The sequence below is a fragment of the Carassius gibelio genome, chromosome A7 (genome assembly GCF_023724105.1).
Source record: "Carassius gibelio isolate Cgi1373 ecotype wild population from Czech Republic chromosome A7, carGib1.2-hapl.c, whole genome shotgun sequence".
NCBI lineage: Eukaryota > Metazoa > Chordata > Actinopteri > Cypriniformes > Cyprinidae > Carassius > Carassius gibelio.
The window spans coordinates 26,150,367-26,169,467 of NC_068377.1; the positions used below are offsets into that span (position 1 = coordinate 26,150,367).

The 19,101-nt window shown below is 38.5% G+C and overlaps 2 protein-coding genes across 7 annotated transcripts in view; one reads left to right on the plus strand and one right to left on the minus strand.

The window, feature by feature from the left end:
* Positions 1-15,386, plus strand: part of LOC128016964 (unconventional myosin-Ie) — a 41,680-nt gene extending 26,294 nt beyond the window's left edge. Inside the window, exons 10-29 of one of the 6 annotated variants that reach the window (XM_052601969.1) lie at positions 1,011-1,207; positions 1,293-1,373; positions 1,834-1,920; positions 2,100-2,186; positions 3,045-3,212; positions 4,036-4,121; positions 5,189-5,270; positions 5,442-5,548; positions 6,610-6,708; positions 7,274-7,418; positions 9,677-9,791; positions 10,519-10,688; positions 10,811-10,956; positions 11,672-11,818; positions 12,040-12,197; positions 12,293-12,382; positions 12,478-12,691; positions 12,875-12,907; positions 13,926-14,095; positions 14,192-15,386. In XM_052601969.1, coding sequence (XP_052457929.1) covers positions 1,011-1,207; positions 1,293-1,373; positions 1,834-1,920; positions 2,100-2,186; positions 3,045-3,212; positions 4,036-4,121; positions 5,189-5,270; positions 5,442-5,548; positions 6,610-6,708; positions 7,274-7,418; positions 9,677-9,791; positions 10,519-10,688; positions 10,811-10,956; positions 11,672-11,818; positions 12,040-12,197; positions 12,293-12,382; positions 12,478-12,691; positions 12,875-12,907; positions 13,926-14,095; positions 14,192-14,268 — 2,459 coding nt within the window. In that variant the 3' untranslated portion in view covers positions 14,269-15,386. The remainder of the gene's footprint in view (positions 1-1,010; positions 1,208-1,292; positions 1,374-1,833; positions 1,921-2,099; positions 2,187-3,044; positions 3,213-4,035; positions 4,122-5,188; positions 5,271-5,441; positions 5,549-6,609; positions 6,709-7,273; positions 7,419-9,676; positions 9,792-10,518; positions 10,689-10,810; positions 10,957-11,671; positions 11,819-12,039; positions 12,198-12,292; positions 12,383-12,477; positions 12,692-12,874; positions 12,908-13,925; positions 14,096-14,191) is intronic. The other 5 variants (XM_052601971.1, XM_052601970.1, XM_052601972.1 and 2 more) reach the window with 5 other exon arrangements.
* Positions 15,387-16,515: 1,129 nt separating this feature from the next.
* On the minus strand, positions 16,516-18,687 carry LOC128016970 (G2/mitotic-specific cyclin-B2). The gene is made up of 8 exons (XM_052601985.1): positions 18,519-18,687; positions 18,282-18,398; positions 17,934-18,200; positions 17,702-17,860; positions 17,280-17,516; positions 17,050-17,190; positions 16,852-16,962; positions 16,516-16,780 (listed from the first exon to the last, which is right to left on the minus strand). The coding sequence occupies exons 1-8, from the start codon at positions 18,534-18,536 to the stop codon at positions 16,670-16,672; spliced, it is 1,161 nt and encodes a 386-aa protein (XP_052457945.1). The 5' UTR covers positions 18,537-18,687; the 3' UTR covers positions 16,516-16,669.
* Between the last annotated feature and the right edge of the window lie 414 nt (positions 18,688-19,101).

Genomic DNA, 19,101 nt, shown 5'->3' on the forward strand with positions numbered 1-19,101 from the left:
GCAAGAGCTCATGCATCCTGGGAAATAAATTCTAAAGATAACATCTATAGGTATTCTGCCACACCCAATCAACTGAATAATGAGCCATACTTAAGCAGCATGACAGAGTGCATCACTATCAGGACTGAATCAGAAGGTGAGTCATTGACGAGGCGGGGTTCATCAGAAATGAATGACTCGTGTCTCACCCGTGCCTCTCCTGTGACTACAGTGAAACAAATGCACATGAGTCAGATGTATTGGAAAAGAAAAGTGTAATAATATTACTCCATAATCATCGGGAAGAAGGAGGCGGGAACCGACGGACAATCAAATAACATTTTAATAATTCAAAATAAACACAAAACAGTGCACCAGCCCCTCACGGACGATTGGTGCGCTCAAATAAAACCAAAACATAAAATAAGGCCTGGTCCTCTCTCGTCCTTCACTATAGTCGCTCCAGTTTTATATCCTTCCATCTCCTACGTGGGACTCGATACCGGCGGTGGGTCGCAGGTGTAGCTCATCTCCAATCACTACACCTGGCCTCACTCCTCGTTACCACGTCTCTCGGCCCCGCCCCACTCGTCACAAAAAGTTTTAATAAAGTTATATTATAATCTAAAATATTATATTTTATTTTATCATGTTATACAATATACTGTTTTTAGATTTTACATTTCATAAATGCTTTTTTTTGTACTTTTCAATCAAAAAATCTAAGTAGTTTCAAGCAGATTTCAACTTTAAAAATAATAAGAAATGTTTCTCGAGCATCAAATCAGCATATTAAAATGATTTCTGAAGGATCGTGTGACACTGAAGTGTGGAGTAATGACTGCTCACAATTCAGTTTTTATAAATTGTAATAATATTTCATAAGAACATTCAAAAGCATAAAATAAAAATCTTACTGACCCAAACATTTGAATAGCTAGTGTATATTACATATTTAGGAAGACTCGTGTACACCGTTGTGTGCAATTATCATTCTGACTCTACCAAACCGTTCTCTCTCCTTCTCATAGTTCTGGCATTTCCAGCCTTCCTGTTGGGCATCGATCAGCATCGGCTTAAAGAAAAACTCACCAGCCGTAAGATGGACGGCAAGTGGGGTGGCAAGTCCGAGTCTATAGACGTGACTCTGAATGTGGAACAGGCGTGTTTCACACGTGACGCTCTCTCCAAAGCCCTGCACTCTCGTGTTTTTGACTACCTGGTGGAGGTACAATCCATATACACCTACATCCCTCGTAAAAACAGATGTTTGAGAATAAATAAGCACTGAATGGGTCCCTGTTTTTCTTCAGTCAATCAATAAAGCCATGGTTAAGGATCTTCAGGAGCTGAACACTGGAGTGTTGGATATTTATGGCTTTGAGATTTTTCAGGTGAGTGTTTTATTTACTCGTCATGGAGTGATTCCTTTCACAGCATTTGACAAGATCCAGTCTACCTAATGAGAAAAGATGATTTTTAATTGCCTGGATTGTTTCCTCTCTGCTTTTGTAAACAGCTAACAAATTAATGAGCTTGACTAATCTGATAATCTCTTGGTTTAGCATCTGGTATTGAGAGCTGCAAGATAACTGCCTGTGTTGTCTTCATAAGAAGAATAAAGCTGGATAAAGCTCTAAAAAACTAATCGTTCAGCTTGAAATGTTGAATTCTTGAGCAACATCTGTGGCTATTGAATGCTATTGAAAAGAATAACAATTGAATCATTGTTCGTGATGGTTACATTTTCACCAAAGCTTATTTGCAACTTATTTGTTTCTTAGTGTCACCACTACGGTGTTATTTTTGGTTCATAGTGACAGTATCTCTTTTCTGTTTTCAATTGCTTTTTAGAAAAATGGATTTGAACAGTTCTGTATCAACTTTGTGAATGAAAAACTGCAGCAGATTTTCATTGAGCTGACCCTGAAAGCTGAGCAGGTAGCATTTCATTTTCCCCCTGTGCTTTTGTTCTTGCTTTGACAGAGAATTTTTGTCTTGAATCAGTAAAAGTCCCACCTTTCCCTTAACTTTGTTCTAGCGGTACAGGAGAGACTATATTCTTCTGCTCCACCCTGGTAAAAGATCATTTTCATAATTTGTTATTTTCCCCTTTTCAGGATGAGTATGTACAGGAAGGAATCCGGTGGACTCCCATAGAGTACTTCAACAATAAGATTGTCTGTGACCTCATTGAGAGTAAATTAGTAAGTTTTACTAACTGTGCAAATCAAACATACATTTCAAAATTGGGATATGATCTGTCATTGTCTAGTGTGGGTAAATCAATAAAACCAACATTAGCTCAGCTCATTATCCACATAAGCCTCCTTTCTCTTCCAATGACTGTCTGTCTTTGGGCCTCAAAATGCTTGATATTCATCCAAATTCAATTGGCTTCACTAACAGAGAAACTAAGACACACAAAGCCACGGAATTCACAAGGGAAAACCTTTACCATGCATTTCAGTGTGACAGTATATGTGAAAGTGGTTTTCTGTGTCACTGCTAAAAGCTAATGCTTGTCTGTGAGAAATTTACAAGCTGTTTCCTTTCATTGGATTGAGAGAGAGACGTCTGAATTCTCTGACAGTACAGACAGCTGTGTGTTCAGACACGGTGCGTGTCAGATTGTTTTCATCCAGTTGTGTGGATGGAAGACTGTGAATGTGGTCTAAAATGGTTTCAGACACTAGACACATATTTGTAAATGTTTAATATTGTATAACATGTGGGTAAAATACGTAAAAGTTGATGTCCTGCAAATCAGCCTGCTATCCCTCATCTAAAACTATACTACTACTACACAAGTCTATATATATTACTATTACTGATGAAATATTTTGTTCGTATGCCACCTTTCATACTTAAAATACAGATTAAGATGCTTCACTGGTTAGAATATTTTTTTTAAAGAATGAAAGTGAATAAATAAATGAATAAGATGGGTGAAAAATAATAATTCAGTACAGTTTTTAAGCAGCTTAATAGGATGTCTCAAAATGATTGTTAATGCTATGAATGCATTCTACAATATCTCACTATCATTTTGTGTCCTTCCTCAGAATCCTCCAGGCATCATGAGTATACTGGACGATGTGTGTGCTACTATGCACGCGAAGAGTGAAGGTGCAGATCAGACGATGCTGCAGAAGCTCCGCATGCAGATCAACAATCACGAGCACTTTAACAGCTGGAACCAGGGCTTCATCATTCACCATTATGCTGGCAAGGTATTTATCCTCCTCCCTGCATTAAATAATTTTCTTACCCATTTTTTTTTTTTGCCTGTTATTCTCATTTTCCTTTTCTCTCACAGTTTTTTCTTTCTGATTCTCTCTGGGCCTCTCATTTTCTCTTTGATGACTTGAGTTAGTTCAGTATGTGTGGTACCATCCACATACCCCATGTTCAATGAGGCGTGCTCTGAGAGGAGGCCGGAGGAGCCCGTCCACTTTCTGCACCATTAGATTTATAATAAGCATGTTCTACAGACAAAGAAAACCCACGATTAAAAAAAGTAAATGACATCTTCTAGCATTGACTGCATATAAATACATAACACATAAATAAATAAAACGGGTAAAAACACTAACAAGCAACAAGAGCCTAAATAAAACCTTAACCGAAAAATAAAAGAGAAAATAAAAAGGAAATAATGATTATTTTTATTGTTATTATTATTCAGTAAAATTACGATGGAGAATATTAAGTCTCAAAATTATTTGTAAACAAAAAAATAATAATAACATCATGCGTTGATTTGTCAGATACATATTTTGAAATAATACAAGTGTACAGTATAAATGATTATAATAAATATAAAAGCAAGGTCCAGATCGGAATGAAACATTTATTTATTTATTTATGAATTGTCATTTTCTGAGGTTTCATTACTTACCCAGATGTATAGACACAGATTGTAAGTTACGTGTAAGTGATTGGTTGGTTGAACTGACATTGATCTGAGCATCTGTTGGCAAAAAAACAATGACTTGAGTTTCTAACTCAGTCCAGCACACACAGCTTTTTAAATGACCTCTTATGTGTGTCCAGGTGTCTTATGATGCAGAGGGTTTCTGTGAGAGGAACAGGGACGTGCTGTTCACTGACCTGATCGAGCTGATGCAGAGCAGTGAAATGTAAGTGCCACTCTTCTTCCATCATAAAAAATCAGCCAGGCTGTGATCTCTGCTTGAAGCTGACTCTCAGAGCACTTGAAGATCTTAATATATGTAAATCTTGGATAGAAGTGTGCAGGAGATTATCATTGTTTCTAGTCCAAAAGGCCTCTCAGTCTATCAAGGGAGTAGGACTTGTAGAGCGTGCCCGTCGCCCTTATGTGCTCCTGGGTCTCTTTTGGGCCTCAGAAGCCGTCTGTGCAACCGACTCCTCCTGCAGCCCTTTGAGAAGCCTTCTGGGGGTCTGCTGTCAGACTGCATTTAGACACGTGCATGCTTATATATGCACCACACACACACACACACACAGAGTTCACAGGGGAACTTCCTTTGCACCGGCCAGCAGGTCCTAAGCACAGAACAGAAGAAAAAGAAATCTTAGTTGTTAATTGAGTGACAAAGCAAGGCTTCCTGTTTATCTGCTCCGATGTAGCCCTGAAGATCCACTCCCACCTTAAACCCTATAAAGAGGTTTAAAAACAAAGCAGGCTCACGTGAAAGCTTTCTGTTTGAGAAATGAAATCTAAAACATAAAATATAAGCTTGCTTTCTGCATGTGAACCTGCAATGTGTTACAGATACTGCAAAGAGGACTTAACTTATTATGTGAGCCCAGAACATTCCTTTAATGTCCCAACCACCTTAAGAGTAGACACCTATGTTTTTTTTGTTTGTTATATAATCAACTGGCATTGGGTACAGAATATGCTCAAAGAGCACACTTGAGCTAAACAAGGTCCACATATACAGATACTACAAGGAAACCAATAACAATACATTTTACTGCAGTATGTTGAATCTCGGTAAAATCTAGTGAGACAAATGGACAGTGAGCACCAGAGATTAAAATTCACAGGTATTCAGACCGTCCCTGTGATGTTGAGCTCCGAAATAATGTGCACTGTGCCTCAGGGGAACTCAAGTGACCCTGGTTTCAAAACATTCCTGTCTGTATTTCTCCTACTGTGTTCTTCTCTTTTTTTTTACCATCCCCAAATCATTCCTGTCTGTTTTGATTTCCTTTTTAGACCTTTCATCCGTGCCCTGTTCCCAGAAAACCTTAATGCTGAGAAAAAAGGCAGACCCACTACAGCAGGGAGTAAAATCAAGGTGAGACTGATGAGTCTCATTTCTGAGTTGAGGTTCTTTGCAGTTCTCTGAACCTCTGTAGGTTCTCTGTGTTTCTACTCGTATACTACGCTGCCTGGCTGTCTGTGTAGATGAAGTGGTTTTCAGTTTGAATTGTTTTCACTCTTCCACATCCTCTTTTTCTGATGACAGAAACAAGCCAATGATCTGGTGAGCACCCTGATGAAGTGTACACCTCACTACATCCGCTGTATCAAACCCAATGAGACCAAGAAACCCAGAGACTGGGAGGAGAGCCGGTGAGTGTCTACGGTCATGGCACTTCCTGAGCATCTTTAAAGGGGCTATTGATTAGCATTATTCTTAGAGTATTACATTTTGTGAAAGTGGACATTTATTGATGTTAAAGTAAAAAAAAAAAATTGGACATTTATTGATGTTAAAGTAAAAAAAAAAAAAAATGTGTGTGTATATATATATATATATATATATATATATATATATATATATATATATATATATATATATATATATATATATATATATATATATATATATATATATAAAACAAAAACAATGCTATGTGAGCAAAACTAACTCACTTATTAGCTTTTGCCTTTAATGAGACATCTGAGCTTGTTTTTCATGTTTTATGTAAATCATAGAAGTATTCTATTAGAAAAATCTAAGCCATTACTCAAGTCTCCAGTGTCACATGACTAATATGCTGAAGTGGTGCTCAAGAATCATTTATTATTATTATCTAAACAGTTGTGCTGCCTAACATTTTTGTGAAAACTTTTTTTTAATAGCACAAATTTCAGAAGAACAGCATTTATTTGAAATAGAAATCTTGTGCAACATTGTAAATGTATTCACTGTTGCTTTTGATTTAAATTTATTGTATCCTTGTTGAAAAAAAAAAAACTGAAATACTGCATTTTTGAAGGGTATTGTAACTCAAAATGGAAAACTGAAATGGAAAGTAGCAACAAAAGGATTCTGATTATATTTCCCACCATGGTTGTCCTTTGTCTCTGCAGTTCTTTCACCCTTTTTTTGATTGTTTACTTTTCCTGCCTTTTTCCTCTTCCGCCACAGTGTTTTTGGAACGAAACGTGGAATGAAATGTTCTGATCCTGTGCATGGTATTGTTCAGACTCTAATGGTCTTCCTGTTATGAGGGTTTGCGAGGATTGTTCTTGTTAGCCAGTATAATTAGCCCTCAGCTCATTCTCAGAATTTGTCACCATTGGATTTGCTTGTATTGGGTCATTTATTTTGGTAAGGCTGAAGGGGAAACCACCAGAAATGCTGTAAATATTAACCTTCCTTCCTTGCTTGCTTCCTCTCTCTCTAGAGTGAAGCACCAGGTGGAGTATCTGGGTCTGAAGGAGAATATCAGAGTTAGACGTGCCGGCTATGCTTACAGAAGATTCTTCCGCAAGTTTTTGAACAGGTACAGACCGTTTAAAATTCATCCTCACGGCCTGACAGTGAGCTCTTCATACAACATCATGAAATGAGAGCATATGGTCACATCTGCTGCTACAGTTTTGTCATCCAGTGAGAAGACACCACATTTTCACAAGAAACGATATGTTGATAGATTTTGGTTCATCTTTAGTTTTGGGCCAATAGTTAGGCAGTTTCTTCTGTGCGTTCTTCCCTGACATTGTGTTGGTTTAAGGGTCTCATTTTTTCCATGATGACACCAATTACTTCACATGCTTCATTGGGTTGTTAACTTTTCACATAAAAGTAAAAACCTGAATCATCCCTCGGTGTGTTAATATTAAACGTCTTGTTTGTTTTAGAGTTATTTTTTACTCTACCCTCTCAGTGTTTATCTTACACACACACACACACACACACACACACACTTCATAGAGTTTATTTACACAAGGCTCCACTTTCAGCTGAGCATTTTATACTCTTGCATGAATGAAAAATGCATACTTTACTCAAATATATGAGTTCATTCTCCAGATGGTGAAAACTTCCTCGTGTTCTCTCTGTTTCAGGTATGCCATTTTGACGAGGGAGTCGTGGCCGACGTGGCGCGGGGATGAGAGGCAGGGCGTGATGCATCTCCTGCGCTCTGTAAACATGGACCAAGACCAGTATCAGCTCGGACATACCAAAATCTTCATCAAAGCCCCTGAATCGGTATGATGGGACAAGTTTGGACAAGTTCATTGAAAATATTTTTCAGCAACAGAATATGATATCAAGTCTGTTTTAATAAATATAAAGTTATCTTAACAAGTAGTAGTACATTTCAAATACAATGTCTGCTCCTCTTTGAAGAGTCAGTATCCTCTGTTAGTCAAACATCTTCTCACTACAAGACTTCACATGACAGAATTCACCAAATTCTCCAGCTCTCCTACATTCACGTATGCATCTGAATGAAAGTGAATCGAACACAGGCTAATGTGACCATATGTTTGACAGCCAGAAAGTGTCCTAATATTGAACAGTTCGACTGAAGTTTTATCATTTAAAACCAAACCTCTTTTATTCTGGATGTTTTACTCTTGCTTTCATGAGTCATTCTAATATCCTGGGTTTTTTAATAGAATTATATTATTATACAAGTTGAAAATTGTGCTACTTTATTTTTTTGTGGAAACTTGTGATTTCATGCATAGAACATTCAAAAGAACAGCATTTATTTAAAAATATTTTTTCATATTATAAATGCCTTTACTGTCACTTTTGATCAGTTTAATAATACTTTCTTTAAAAATCAAAAATAAAAACAGTTGTGCAAATGGCACTTTTGAATTTTTTTTTTTTTTGTTATAATGTAATGATGCGTATACTGTTTAAATATATCAGTCAAGTCAAGTCACCTTTATTTATATTCAGTTTTTCAGTTAACGTCAGGTCATAATTGATTCAGTGATGTCCTCATCCAGCTCAGTTCAGTTCTCTTCCAATAGTGTCTGTGGAATCAAGTCAACAATATTGCCAGAAATTGTGTCCCCAACTAAGCAACCTAAAGCTGACTGATGTGAGGAACCCAAACTCCAGTGGTGACAGAATGGAGAAAGAAAAATCAGTGCCTAGTACATAGTTTCACTTCTCAAGTCAATTTTGAAATGTTTAAAGAGGAAACATAATATAAGTGACAATATGCACCAGCAGCAGCTGACACAAGCTTCCCTTTTAGCAGCACGTAGAACACTGTTTCTTGCTTTGGTCTAGATTTAACATTTGAGTTGTGCTGTAAAGGCAGGAGAGAGGTGAAGTGTAAAAGTCTGCCTTTGTCTCGCAGACATCAGCTCAGCTCAGAGTGCTGATGAATAGTGGGCAGTCAGCAGGGAAGGAGGAGGGACACTGGGTCGGTCCCACGTCAGCACTGTTAGGTCAACATTACTCTGGATCTGATACACAACTGCAGTGCTGTGGCAAAGCTGCTTCTGTTGTGTCCAAGACAGCTTTGCTTTTTCCACAGCGCTTTTTTTGGGGGGATTTCTTATGAAAGCACTGCTTGTGGATGTGCTGTGATCTCACTGTTGACATTTAGATGTACACACGTATACATAGACTCACAGAAAGCGGCTCTGTGGCTCAGCATGAATGCACCAGATTATCCAGAGATGCGTGACTTTGGCACATAGGTGTTAAAACGTGGCCTTTTCTATGTGTGCGTGTGTAATATTAAATATGGGAGAGCCCTGATTTGAACTGGCCTGCCTCTAATAACAAAACTCCTGCTTGATAAGGTGCTGACATGGAGTAATTAGTTCATGACTACAGGAATTTCTTTACTGAGAGAGAGTGTGCGTGCAGTAGTCGCTCTGCCAGAATGAACTCTTTAAACCCTGTTAGAGCTGATGAAGGTGAGACTGACAGTGTTTGTGTGAGACATGATGGGATGAATCTCACCAGCCAGGTCAAGAAACAATGTCTAGGCCACATTTAACCTTAAAAAGACAAGGGAAGGAAAGCAAATGATTTTTAATGTGGTTGCTATTTTGATATTGTGATATTATTTCAATATACATTATTTTAAGCTATTTAAACCCTCCATACACTACCATTCAAATTTTGGAGCGGAAAGATGTTCTTAGTGCTTTTGAACAAGGTTTCTTATCCTCACCCAGGTTCTATTTGATTTAAATGCAGTATTACATTATATCATTATTTAACATAGCTATTTTCTATTTTATAATATATTTATTCATGTTATGCATGTTTCACTGTTGGGCTGCTTAATGTTGTATTTTTATTTATTTATTTATTTTATTTTTTTTGGGGGGGGTAAACCAAGATACTTTTTTCTAAGATTCTTTGATGAACAGAGTTTCTTTTTTCATTTATTTGAACAAAACAGGATCTGATGTTTAGTCTACTGTGAATTTATGAGCCCCTTTTATTGATTCATTTACACAACCTGCCTTATATTCTGTTCACAGCTCTTCCTGCTGGAGGAGACCAGAGAGCGCAAATTTGATGGTTATGCCCGAGCCATTCAGACAGCCTGGAGGAAATATTGCGCACGCAAGAAATATGTTCAAATGAGAGAGGAGGGTGAGTTCAACCCTCAGATGATTTCAAATTTTACATACAAAGACAAAAACATTAAGAGATGGTGGAATGCGTCACAGTTAAAAGAGGAATTCAGTGGTTTTCCCCTGTATTTCTTTGGAGTCTGACCTCAACTGCTGCTTTCAGCGGAATTATTGTCATTATATTTAAAAGTAATAATAGACACACTTTATTAAAACACTTTTCACACTACCACAAGTATTTAATAGCTAATAACAATGTCTAAATGTCGACATGCAAAAGTTTGGGTTCATTCAAAAGTATTATTATTAAAATGATTAAACCTTTGTTAAAAAGGAATAAATAAATAAAAAAGTGTAGGAATGTGACATTGAAGACTAGAATAATGGCTGCTGAAAATTAAAAAAATAGAAAATATTTATTTTACATTGTAATAATATTTCAAAATATTAGTTTTTTACTGTATTTTTGATCAAATAAATGTAATGTCAACCAAATCTCAAATGATTAACCTCAAATTGGAAATTTGATGAAAATGCAAAACATTTTATATCACATAAATTAAATTATTTTTCAGGTTTTTTTGTATCAATTCTCATTGTTTTCTTCACAAATCACATCTCCTATTTATTTTCAAGCATACTCTCCTGATGTCTCTTTTTTTTTTTTTTTGGTAAATGGCGGGACATGGCATAAGAACTAAAGCTTTTTGAAAATAACACTGCACATTGATTCTATCCACATCCAGCCTCTGATCTGCTGCTGAACAGAAAGGAGAGAAGAAGGCACAGCTTGAACAGGAACTTTGTGGGTGATTACCTGGGTATGGATGACCGGCCTGAGCTCAGGCAGTTTGTGGGCAAGAGGGAGAAGATCGATTTTGCAGACAAAGTCAATAAATTCGACAGGCGGTTTAAGGTGAGGTTATCAAAATTAGCACACAGATTATTTTGAAAATGTTGTCAAATTTTGCCAAGCTGACATGCAACATCTATACTGTATGCCTGTAAAGGTGACTTAAGCTGTATTTTTGTGTTCAGAGCATCAAAAGAGACCTGATCCTCACCCCTAAATCCGTCTACCTGATTGGTAGAGAAAAAGTAAAGCAGGGGCCAGAGAAAGGGACGGTGAAAGAGGTCCTGAAGCGCAGAATTGACGTAGAGAAGATAATGGCTGTTTCTTTAAGGTAGGTCAGTGTACAAGCTCGGTCAGTTCATCTAAAGGTAATGGCAAGTTACAACAAAACTTGAGGTGAAACGGCACACTTTTTCAGTCATTTGAATAGGAACTGTAAAAACCTGTATATTAGGCCACAAGGAGCCAAATGGCTGCAACTTCCCTTCCATTTGTAAAAAAGTTCACAATATGCAGTCCCGAAAATGCCTTGCATAACCACCTGCATCTGTCCAGACATCAAAGGCCCAGTCTGGTTGTTAGAGCCATCGTCTGCGCTGTGTTACTTAACAAATGTTGAATCTGTTGAATCGAAATCTGTTATATACAAAACTCAAAAGAACTCAAAGGAGCCTAGATTACTGACCTAACAAATTAAGGACCCAGGATGAGGTACCAGCCCCCGACAACCTTGCATATTTTGGTTTTGGAGTTGGGGGTTGTCAATAATGTGAACCAGGTGTTGTTAGAAAGGGAAAGTACACCTTGTAAAAAACTCATTAGAATGGACTTAAGTTTAATAGGTGAAGCAGGGCATCTCTGTATGGGTCCCAGATACAGTGCAAACTTCAACAGTCACTATTTTTGTGACCCGACAACGTGTGTCTATGGAAGCCCCCAAAAGTGCCTCAATGCGTGCAATCTGAAATAAAAGACTGTTCTCATGTTGAATGATCAAACAAATGTAGCTATTGCTGGTCTTTAACAGACATGTATCTCCCCTCCAGCACAATGCAGGATGACTTCATGATCCTGCACGAGGAGGAGTATGACAGCCTGCTGGAGTGTGTTTTCAAGACGGAGTTCATCAGTTTACTGGCACAACGATATGAAGAGAGAACACAGAAGAAACTACCTCTCAAATTTAGCACCACGTAGGCTGAAATATATTTCACATGCAGCTACAGTTACAGCAAAGCCATGACTTTATAATTAATTAAGAAGGGAAAAGATGAAGACATTATCTTTAGATTCTAAATAATTGTTTTCCGTTTCGTTTAGTTTTTTTAATATTTAATGCAGTGACATTCAACCTTATACATTATACTTATTTGGGCCACTGTACACTGATGAATGTCTATGATTGGACTTGCAGGCTTGAAATGAAACTGAAGAAGGAAGGATGGGGACCCTGGAACGCCGGAGGGTCCAGACAAGTGCAGTTCAACCAAGGTCAAGGGGATGTAGCCGTGCTGCGACCCTCAAACAAAATGCTGCAGGTCAGCATCGGACCGGGTTTGCCCAAAAATTCACGTGAGTGATGACTCGAGAAATTCATTTAATATCATTTAAATGAATGTTATTTGTTATTCATACAAGATCTCCTGCACCCAAATTCAATCGTTCAGGTCCAACTAAGAAGGACATCACTCAAAGCCTTCCCAGCATGTCCAGGACGCACCACCACACCCCAACACGAGTCGCACCCGGCCCGCCAGGTACAGAAACCCTCTGACATTGACTTTCCTAATCTTCTCATGACCTCAGTCAATGCACATTTGTTGAAAAGTTCTTAAGCTTGTGTGTCTCCCAGCAGTTGCTCACCAGAATGGAGGGCTAAAGAACGCAAACCACACTGCCAATCAGAGAAATTCGCAACATCACAGCAATCCGAGGCCAACATCTGGAAACACAGACCGTCCATTCTTGCCTACTAATGTCAGTCAGCTCAAGGACAGAGGTAGCAGACGTGCACCCCAGCAAACCAACCTGGATTTCCTCAAAGTACCAGACCAAGGGGCCGCAGGGTGAGAGCACACAGCATGCACACACACAACTGAAATGAAATAGCTAACAACACATGTTTTATTGAAGATAAACATTTAGCTAATTGCTAGACGCATGGCTGGCACTGATCCCCAGACATTATCCATGCAAACAAAACAGTGAACTGCATTTGAATGTAACATGCATGTATCTCTTTACCGTAGCAGAAATCAACAACCATCTGACAATGGAGGAATGTGAGTCTGAGCATGTGTGTAGTTTCTGTTAGGTGGCAGTGGTTGTGGTTCAGTGGTTGTGGAATAGCAATAGATCAACACCAGAGATGCCCAACTTCAAATAAACTATTGTATCCTCTCGCTCTCATTTTGGATTTCCATTTCCTTATCACATTTGATACATTTTACACTACTGTTCAGAAGTGTAGCGGTATGCCTTTATTTGATCAAAATTAAAATAAACCAGCAGAATTGCGTTTAGAATCTTATTTAATGGCCATTACTCCAGTCTTCAGTGTCACGTGATCCTTCAAGAAATCATTCTAATATGCTGATATGGTATTCAAGAAGCGTTCATTGTTCTCAGTGTTGAAAACAGTTTTGATGTTTAATATTTTTTGTGAAAACTGTGATTGAAGGACAGCATTTGATTAAACTAGGATTTCTTTGTAACATGGACAGTGTTTACTGTCTCTTTTGATCAATTCAATGTGTTCTTGTTGAACAGAAATATAAAATAAAATAAACCTTACTCGACCTCGAACTTTTGAACGGTAGTTTATGTTATTGAATAGAGTTCAGATTGTGAATATCTAATTATATGAGAGACTGTTTTTTCCTTGAACTTCACCAAGGTTAGGGACTTTGGGTTGGGCATTTTCTAACATTTTCCCTGTTGTAGTCATGATGAGGGCCGAGCATCATGAAAACTGAAGGGCTTACAAATTACCTTCCATCGCAACAGCTGAAAAAATAAAAATAAAAACAAATCTGGGCTTTAAAGTAAGGTGGAGGATCGACTGAATGAAGAAGTGTATTTGTACACGATGTGAACCTGTCGCCATCTAGTGGGGAACACATGAACTAACACCACAGAATCAGACAGCTAACCCTGTAACAGCAGCTAATATGGTGCTTTAAGAGCCTAGTTGACTTCATACTTACCTGCACTCGTAGAAGCATGTCCCTGTGGTTGCTGAAGTGTTAGAAACATCACATGCAACTCCATCAGTTCATGTTCTCTGTGCTTTTTTCCAAGGGCCCACAGACAGTCCACAGACAGGCCCGCTCCAGGAGGTGGTCGTCCCAAACCAGCCCCCAAACCGAAGCCCCAGGGACCTCAGTGTAAAGCTCTTTATGCCTACGACGCCCAAGACACAGACGAGCTCAGTTTCAACGCAGATGACATCATTGACATCGTTAAAGAAGGTTAGAGGGTTCAAAATGCTAGTTTTACGTAATATAAATGTTTGCATTGTGACAGAACATAGTAATTATAATATCTGACCATTAATGTTTGTCTAGATGTCTCTGGATGGTGGACAGGGAGGCTGAGAGGTAAACAAGGCCTTTTCCCAAACAACTATGTGACTAAGATCTAAGCTCTTCTGCCTTTAAAGAGGGCACCGGACTTGAACCTCTGCGGACTTGTTAGATGAAGAAGGACAAAAAAAGCAGGGAGAAAGGAGGAAATAGCGAGGTGTACTATGGCTGTGGTCAAACTCCTCATAAGCTCTGTGTTCTGGTGTCACTTGGGGCCATGAGGGCAGATGCTGGTGGGACACGAAACTTCTCCAGGGCACTGATCAAAACTATTTATTGTATTTATATTATAGCATTCTGCTGTTTATTTCTGATGTGGTTTATTCGTCTGTCATTGATATTTAAGGTGATCTTAATTCACTTGAAGAGATGAAGTAGCCATTTTATGTGGGAACAAGCTTTTTTATTTTGCTTTTGAAACGGATAGATTTTAGTTGTAAATTAAGTTTTTTTTTTTTTCAATTTCATCAAGTCATATCCAGATCAATGGTTTTAGTGGGGAATGTTTTGCTGCTAAGGACCATTTTACATGTCATTGCATTTCTTGTTTAGAGAAACCCTAATGTATAAAATGCACTATGGCTCTTGAAAACAATGTTTTGTATGCTTTTGAAGTTCATGATCTCAGAATAATGCTGAATGTATCATTGTGCAAAAGATAAAACGGTCTAAATTTAAACTGGAGTGATTTTCCATGCATCAGAAGACAGAATCAGCACATTATTACTCTACGGCTCTGATCTCTACCTACTGGAAACTTTATTAGGCTTCTGATTGGCCAACGTGGCTTTCCAGTTGAGAACAGGTCACCAACTTGTTGGCATGCTTTAGTGGAAGACTTCTAGAAAAATAAAAACCCCACATAAAAATACCCATGTACTTGTGGACATGTCCTTAGAATCAACACAAGCCAGAAAGTTGTATTAAATCTTTGGATTTTAATTGAATTTAAGCTTTAATGTGTCCACTACGAGTAGAGATGTTCCGATACCCTTTTTCTCTTCCCGATACCGATTCCGATACCTGGGCTCAGGGTATCGGCCGATACCGAGTACTGATCCGATACCTGGGTGTATATCTGTATATACAGCTGTATATACTACTAGCCCTGTGTAAATTGCTAGAATTTTTTTATGGTGTGCTTCAGACAGATCCCTCAATAAAACATGAACAAATACATGGTGAACTACTGTATTTATTACAGTATTTTTATTATCTAACATGAATTTGACAGTATTATTTATTTTCTTATGCAAAAAAGAACTTCAAATGCAGCCAAAAATCTAACACCGCAAACTAAAAAAGGTATTTAAGTTTTACAATATAACTGTATAAAAAAACTGCAACAAATAAGTCTAGGAATATAAAAAAAGATCTATTAATCAGATAATCTCTAACAAGTAAAAAACAAGTAAAAAACAAGCAACCATCTAGGCATAATTATTATTATTATAGAGATGTATTATTATTACTGTAGGCTACAACAGTAGCTTTATATATTGTCAATTTACTCATGTAAACCAAACATTTATTTTAATGGGCTGCCATGAAGATCTTTGAGTGTCTGTGTTTATGATATGACAGTATTCTCAAATGAAACGGTAAATTCTCATGAAGTGACGGTTTATGCGTTCGTGTCCTCATGACACACAGCAGAGACTACAAAACAGCGAGCTCTCGCGCATCTGTGCCAGTCACCCACAGAGATGTAGATTTTGCGGGAGTAATATTTAAATAGTATTTTGCAGTTTAATATTCACAGACACTATATATTCGGCTACTGTCTGGAGCCCTGCGTTTTGACTTACACGGAAGCGACTGAACGCAGTTGCCGGTACTGAATATACTCGAGAGTCTGTAACTACCGGTACTACAGAGACATACTGCTAACCACTGATCTATAATATAGTAGCGGCTTCACTGTGTTTTGGCAGTTTAGAATGTGATGAGTGATCCAGTCATATATAGATAAGGGCTGCTAACGCGTTTTCATTTCTTCTTCGCTGCTCTAAACAGGGGTTGCTTGTGGCAACACAGCACAACTTCCTGTGTTTTCAATGCATTTTGAGCAGCGAAGAAGAACCGTGCAGCGGTTAGGCAAAGCTTGCGGTCATAACTAGGTCTTTTTTAAGAAAATGGTATCGGATCGGTATATGGGTTCATGTACTCGCCGATGCCGATGCCAGAATTTGTTGTGGTATCGGAGATATTTCCGATACTAGTATCGGAATCGGAACAACTCTAACTACGAGGTACAACAAACAGCTCCAGGACTTTTAATAACAGTAAAAAAACAATTTAAACCCTCAGGTTAAAAATTTAATCTTTATAAAAAAAAGTAGAAACATTTATACAAATGAACCAATATGTACATCAGTTTAAAAAGCAGCGGTCCATCTCCCAATATGGCGTAAACAAAATAAAGTGCAGGTTTTAGTGTCCATTCCCACATAGAAATTCTCAAGATCTGGACAGCAGGGGAGCAGCCAGATCCTTCACAAGAGAGGACTTCAACTGGGGAAGAAGGCTGATCTTCATGAGTCTACTGCTGGAGTATTTCTTTCTCACGGTCTGTAAAAGATGGACAACTTCAGAACATTCAGTAGAACCAAACCCCCATGCCCAAGTATTAAAGTGCTTACCACATGCTTTGAGAGCCCTTCATTGACCATAACCACATTTTTGGCAATATGCTGCATGATAGGCTTCAGGTGGGCCTCATCATATGTAGAGTAGTGTTGCTGGGTTGGTGACTTTTTATATATATAAAAAAAAAAATAGAAATTGAGGAATGGGTGCAGATACTGGAAGAAAAAAGAAAAAATTAAACACCACCTTACCCATTTTTGTCCATCAAGTACAAGCTGTGAGAGGCACAGAGCAGCAGCTGCGGACTCCGAAGGGTTAAAGTGGACCATGTCATAGTCAAGTAGCATCAGTTCAAGGAAATATTTTGCCAGGGTGTGCTTCTCAGCATCCGCCTGAAAGGTAAACAAGGCAAAGAGGTCTCTAAACATCTGAACCCAACAAATCAGCCAAACCAATCAGGGATCATAACACCTGAACTTACATTCCCAGCCTTTGAAGCCCTCCGCAGAAAGTGCAGGGGCAGAGGACGTCCGAGCTCAAAGTTCAGCTCACTGAGAATCAGCATCTCCATCTCTCGGATCTGGGCTTTTGTGAAGGCACCATCTGCAATGTAGGCAAAGTCCCCAACCATTGGCACGTACATTTCCTCGTATTTACAAGCAATCAGCATTGCGGTAACACCCACTAGCTGAAGCTTCTTACGGGTCACAGGCTGGACCTGAAAGGAGAAAAAAATAAAATAAAAAAAAAATAAAGTAAAAATAAAACCTTAACATTAAACCTACGCATGCTATGGGGTTGACAAATAAATGCTGGTATATTGTTAGTATTAGCTAGTTCATGCTAGCTAATACTAACAAATGGAAACTTGTAAAGCGCAACTCCTTTTGGAATAACTTGTACCTGGAGAAAGCGATCAAGGATGGCTACAGTCATGTACAAGGTTTCCTGCAGGAGCTGAAATCTCGAGTGCACCTGAATCAGCCAGTCAACCAGGAGAGCGCGCATCCGTCCATTGATATCATAACCTCGCATGTAACGAGGACGAACGGACTGCTTACTCTGGAACAAGAGGACAGCAGCTGTAGGAAGCATGAAGGTCAAATGAAGAGGTTACATTATAACGTGCAAGTACCTCAAGGCTTTGCAGATACGCATAGATGTCCTTCACATATTCAGGACACAGCTGGGGCATGTCAGTGTCCCCTTCATCGATGTCTTCGACTGGAAAGAGAGTGTTGGAAAAGGCTTGACACAGTTCTTCTTCCTTCATGCTCACATCAGCTTGAGCAGGGGGCAGCGCTGGGACAGCCTGGGGGATCTCGAGTTGTACCTGGGCACGTCTGGGTTGAACAACAGCTGGCTGGGCAGTTGGTTTGACAGACAGCACGGGTTTCACATTCTGAAAAGCAGAGAGGAAAGAGCGATATGTAACATGCTGTTCAAATGCGCACGTTGCATAGCGGCAAATAAAGACACGCACCTTAGTCTGAACGGGTTTGTGTGTAAAGTTTGACAATTCGCCAAACACAGGCCTCCTCGCTGCGCCGTTTACAGGCCCGCCTTTGCCACCGATAAAAACAGGATTGTTTGCATTGCGCTGTATGAGAAAAGGCAGTTAAAAATTAGGAATCTTCCTAAACGCCATTTCATCACCACTATTAGCAATTTAAGCTAGCGAAACCTAAATCAAAAACATGTTTCTGCATCACATACTCACCAAAGCATTCATTTCCATGGCGAATACGGGAGAGATCTTGTTTAAATAAAACTTAAAAACGTTTTTTTTTAAAAAAAGGACCGTTAAGCTTCGCTTAGTATTCCTTTTCCAGCTCAACTCACAACAAGCCGTACAGTACACAACACAAAGGGCCTGCTGGGGATTCAAATACCGCTCCGCTCTTTCTGATTGGTCACTGCCTCGGGGAATACTCGACTTCGATTGGTTAAAAACGAAAGGGTCGCTTGTCAGTCTTTCTTCATATCCGGTTTCACGGTGGCACTGTAAAACAGGGCAAAGAACTTACAGGTTGTTTGACTGTTTCCTTAGTTGTTTTAGTTTTAAGTAGTCATAGGTTATATTGTGTTTATAATAGGCTCTGCTGGTCAAAGACTTTTTCTTTTTATAGGATTAACACATTTTTACAATTAAACAATTTGAATATGAAACAATTGTTTGCTACTGAATAAAGCATTTAATAAAACCTGTTTTTATACATTCTATGAATAAAACACAATAAAAGCAAAAGCAACCATGTGTGTCATTTATATAATGACTATAAAAAGCTAAAAAAAAAAAAAGA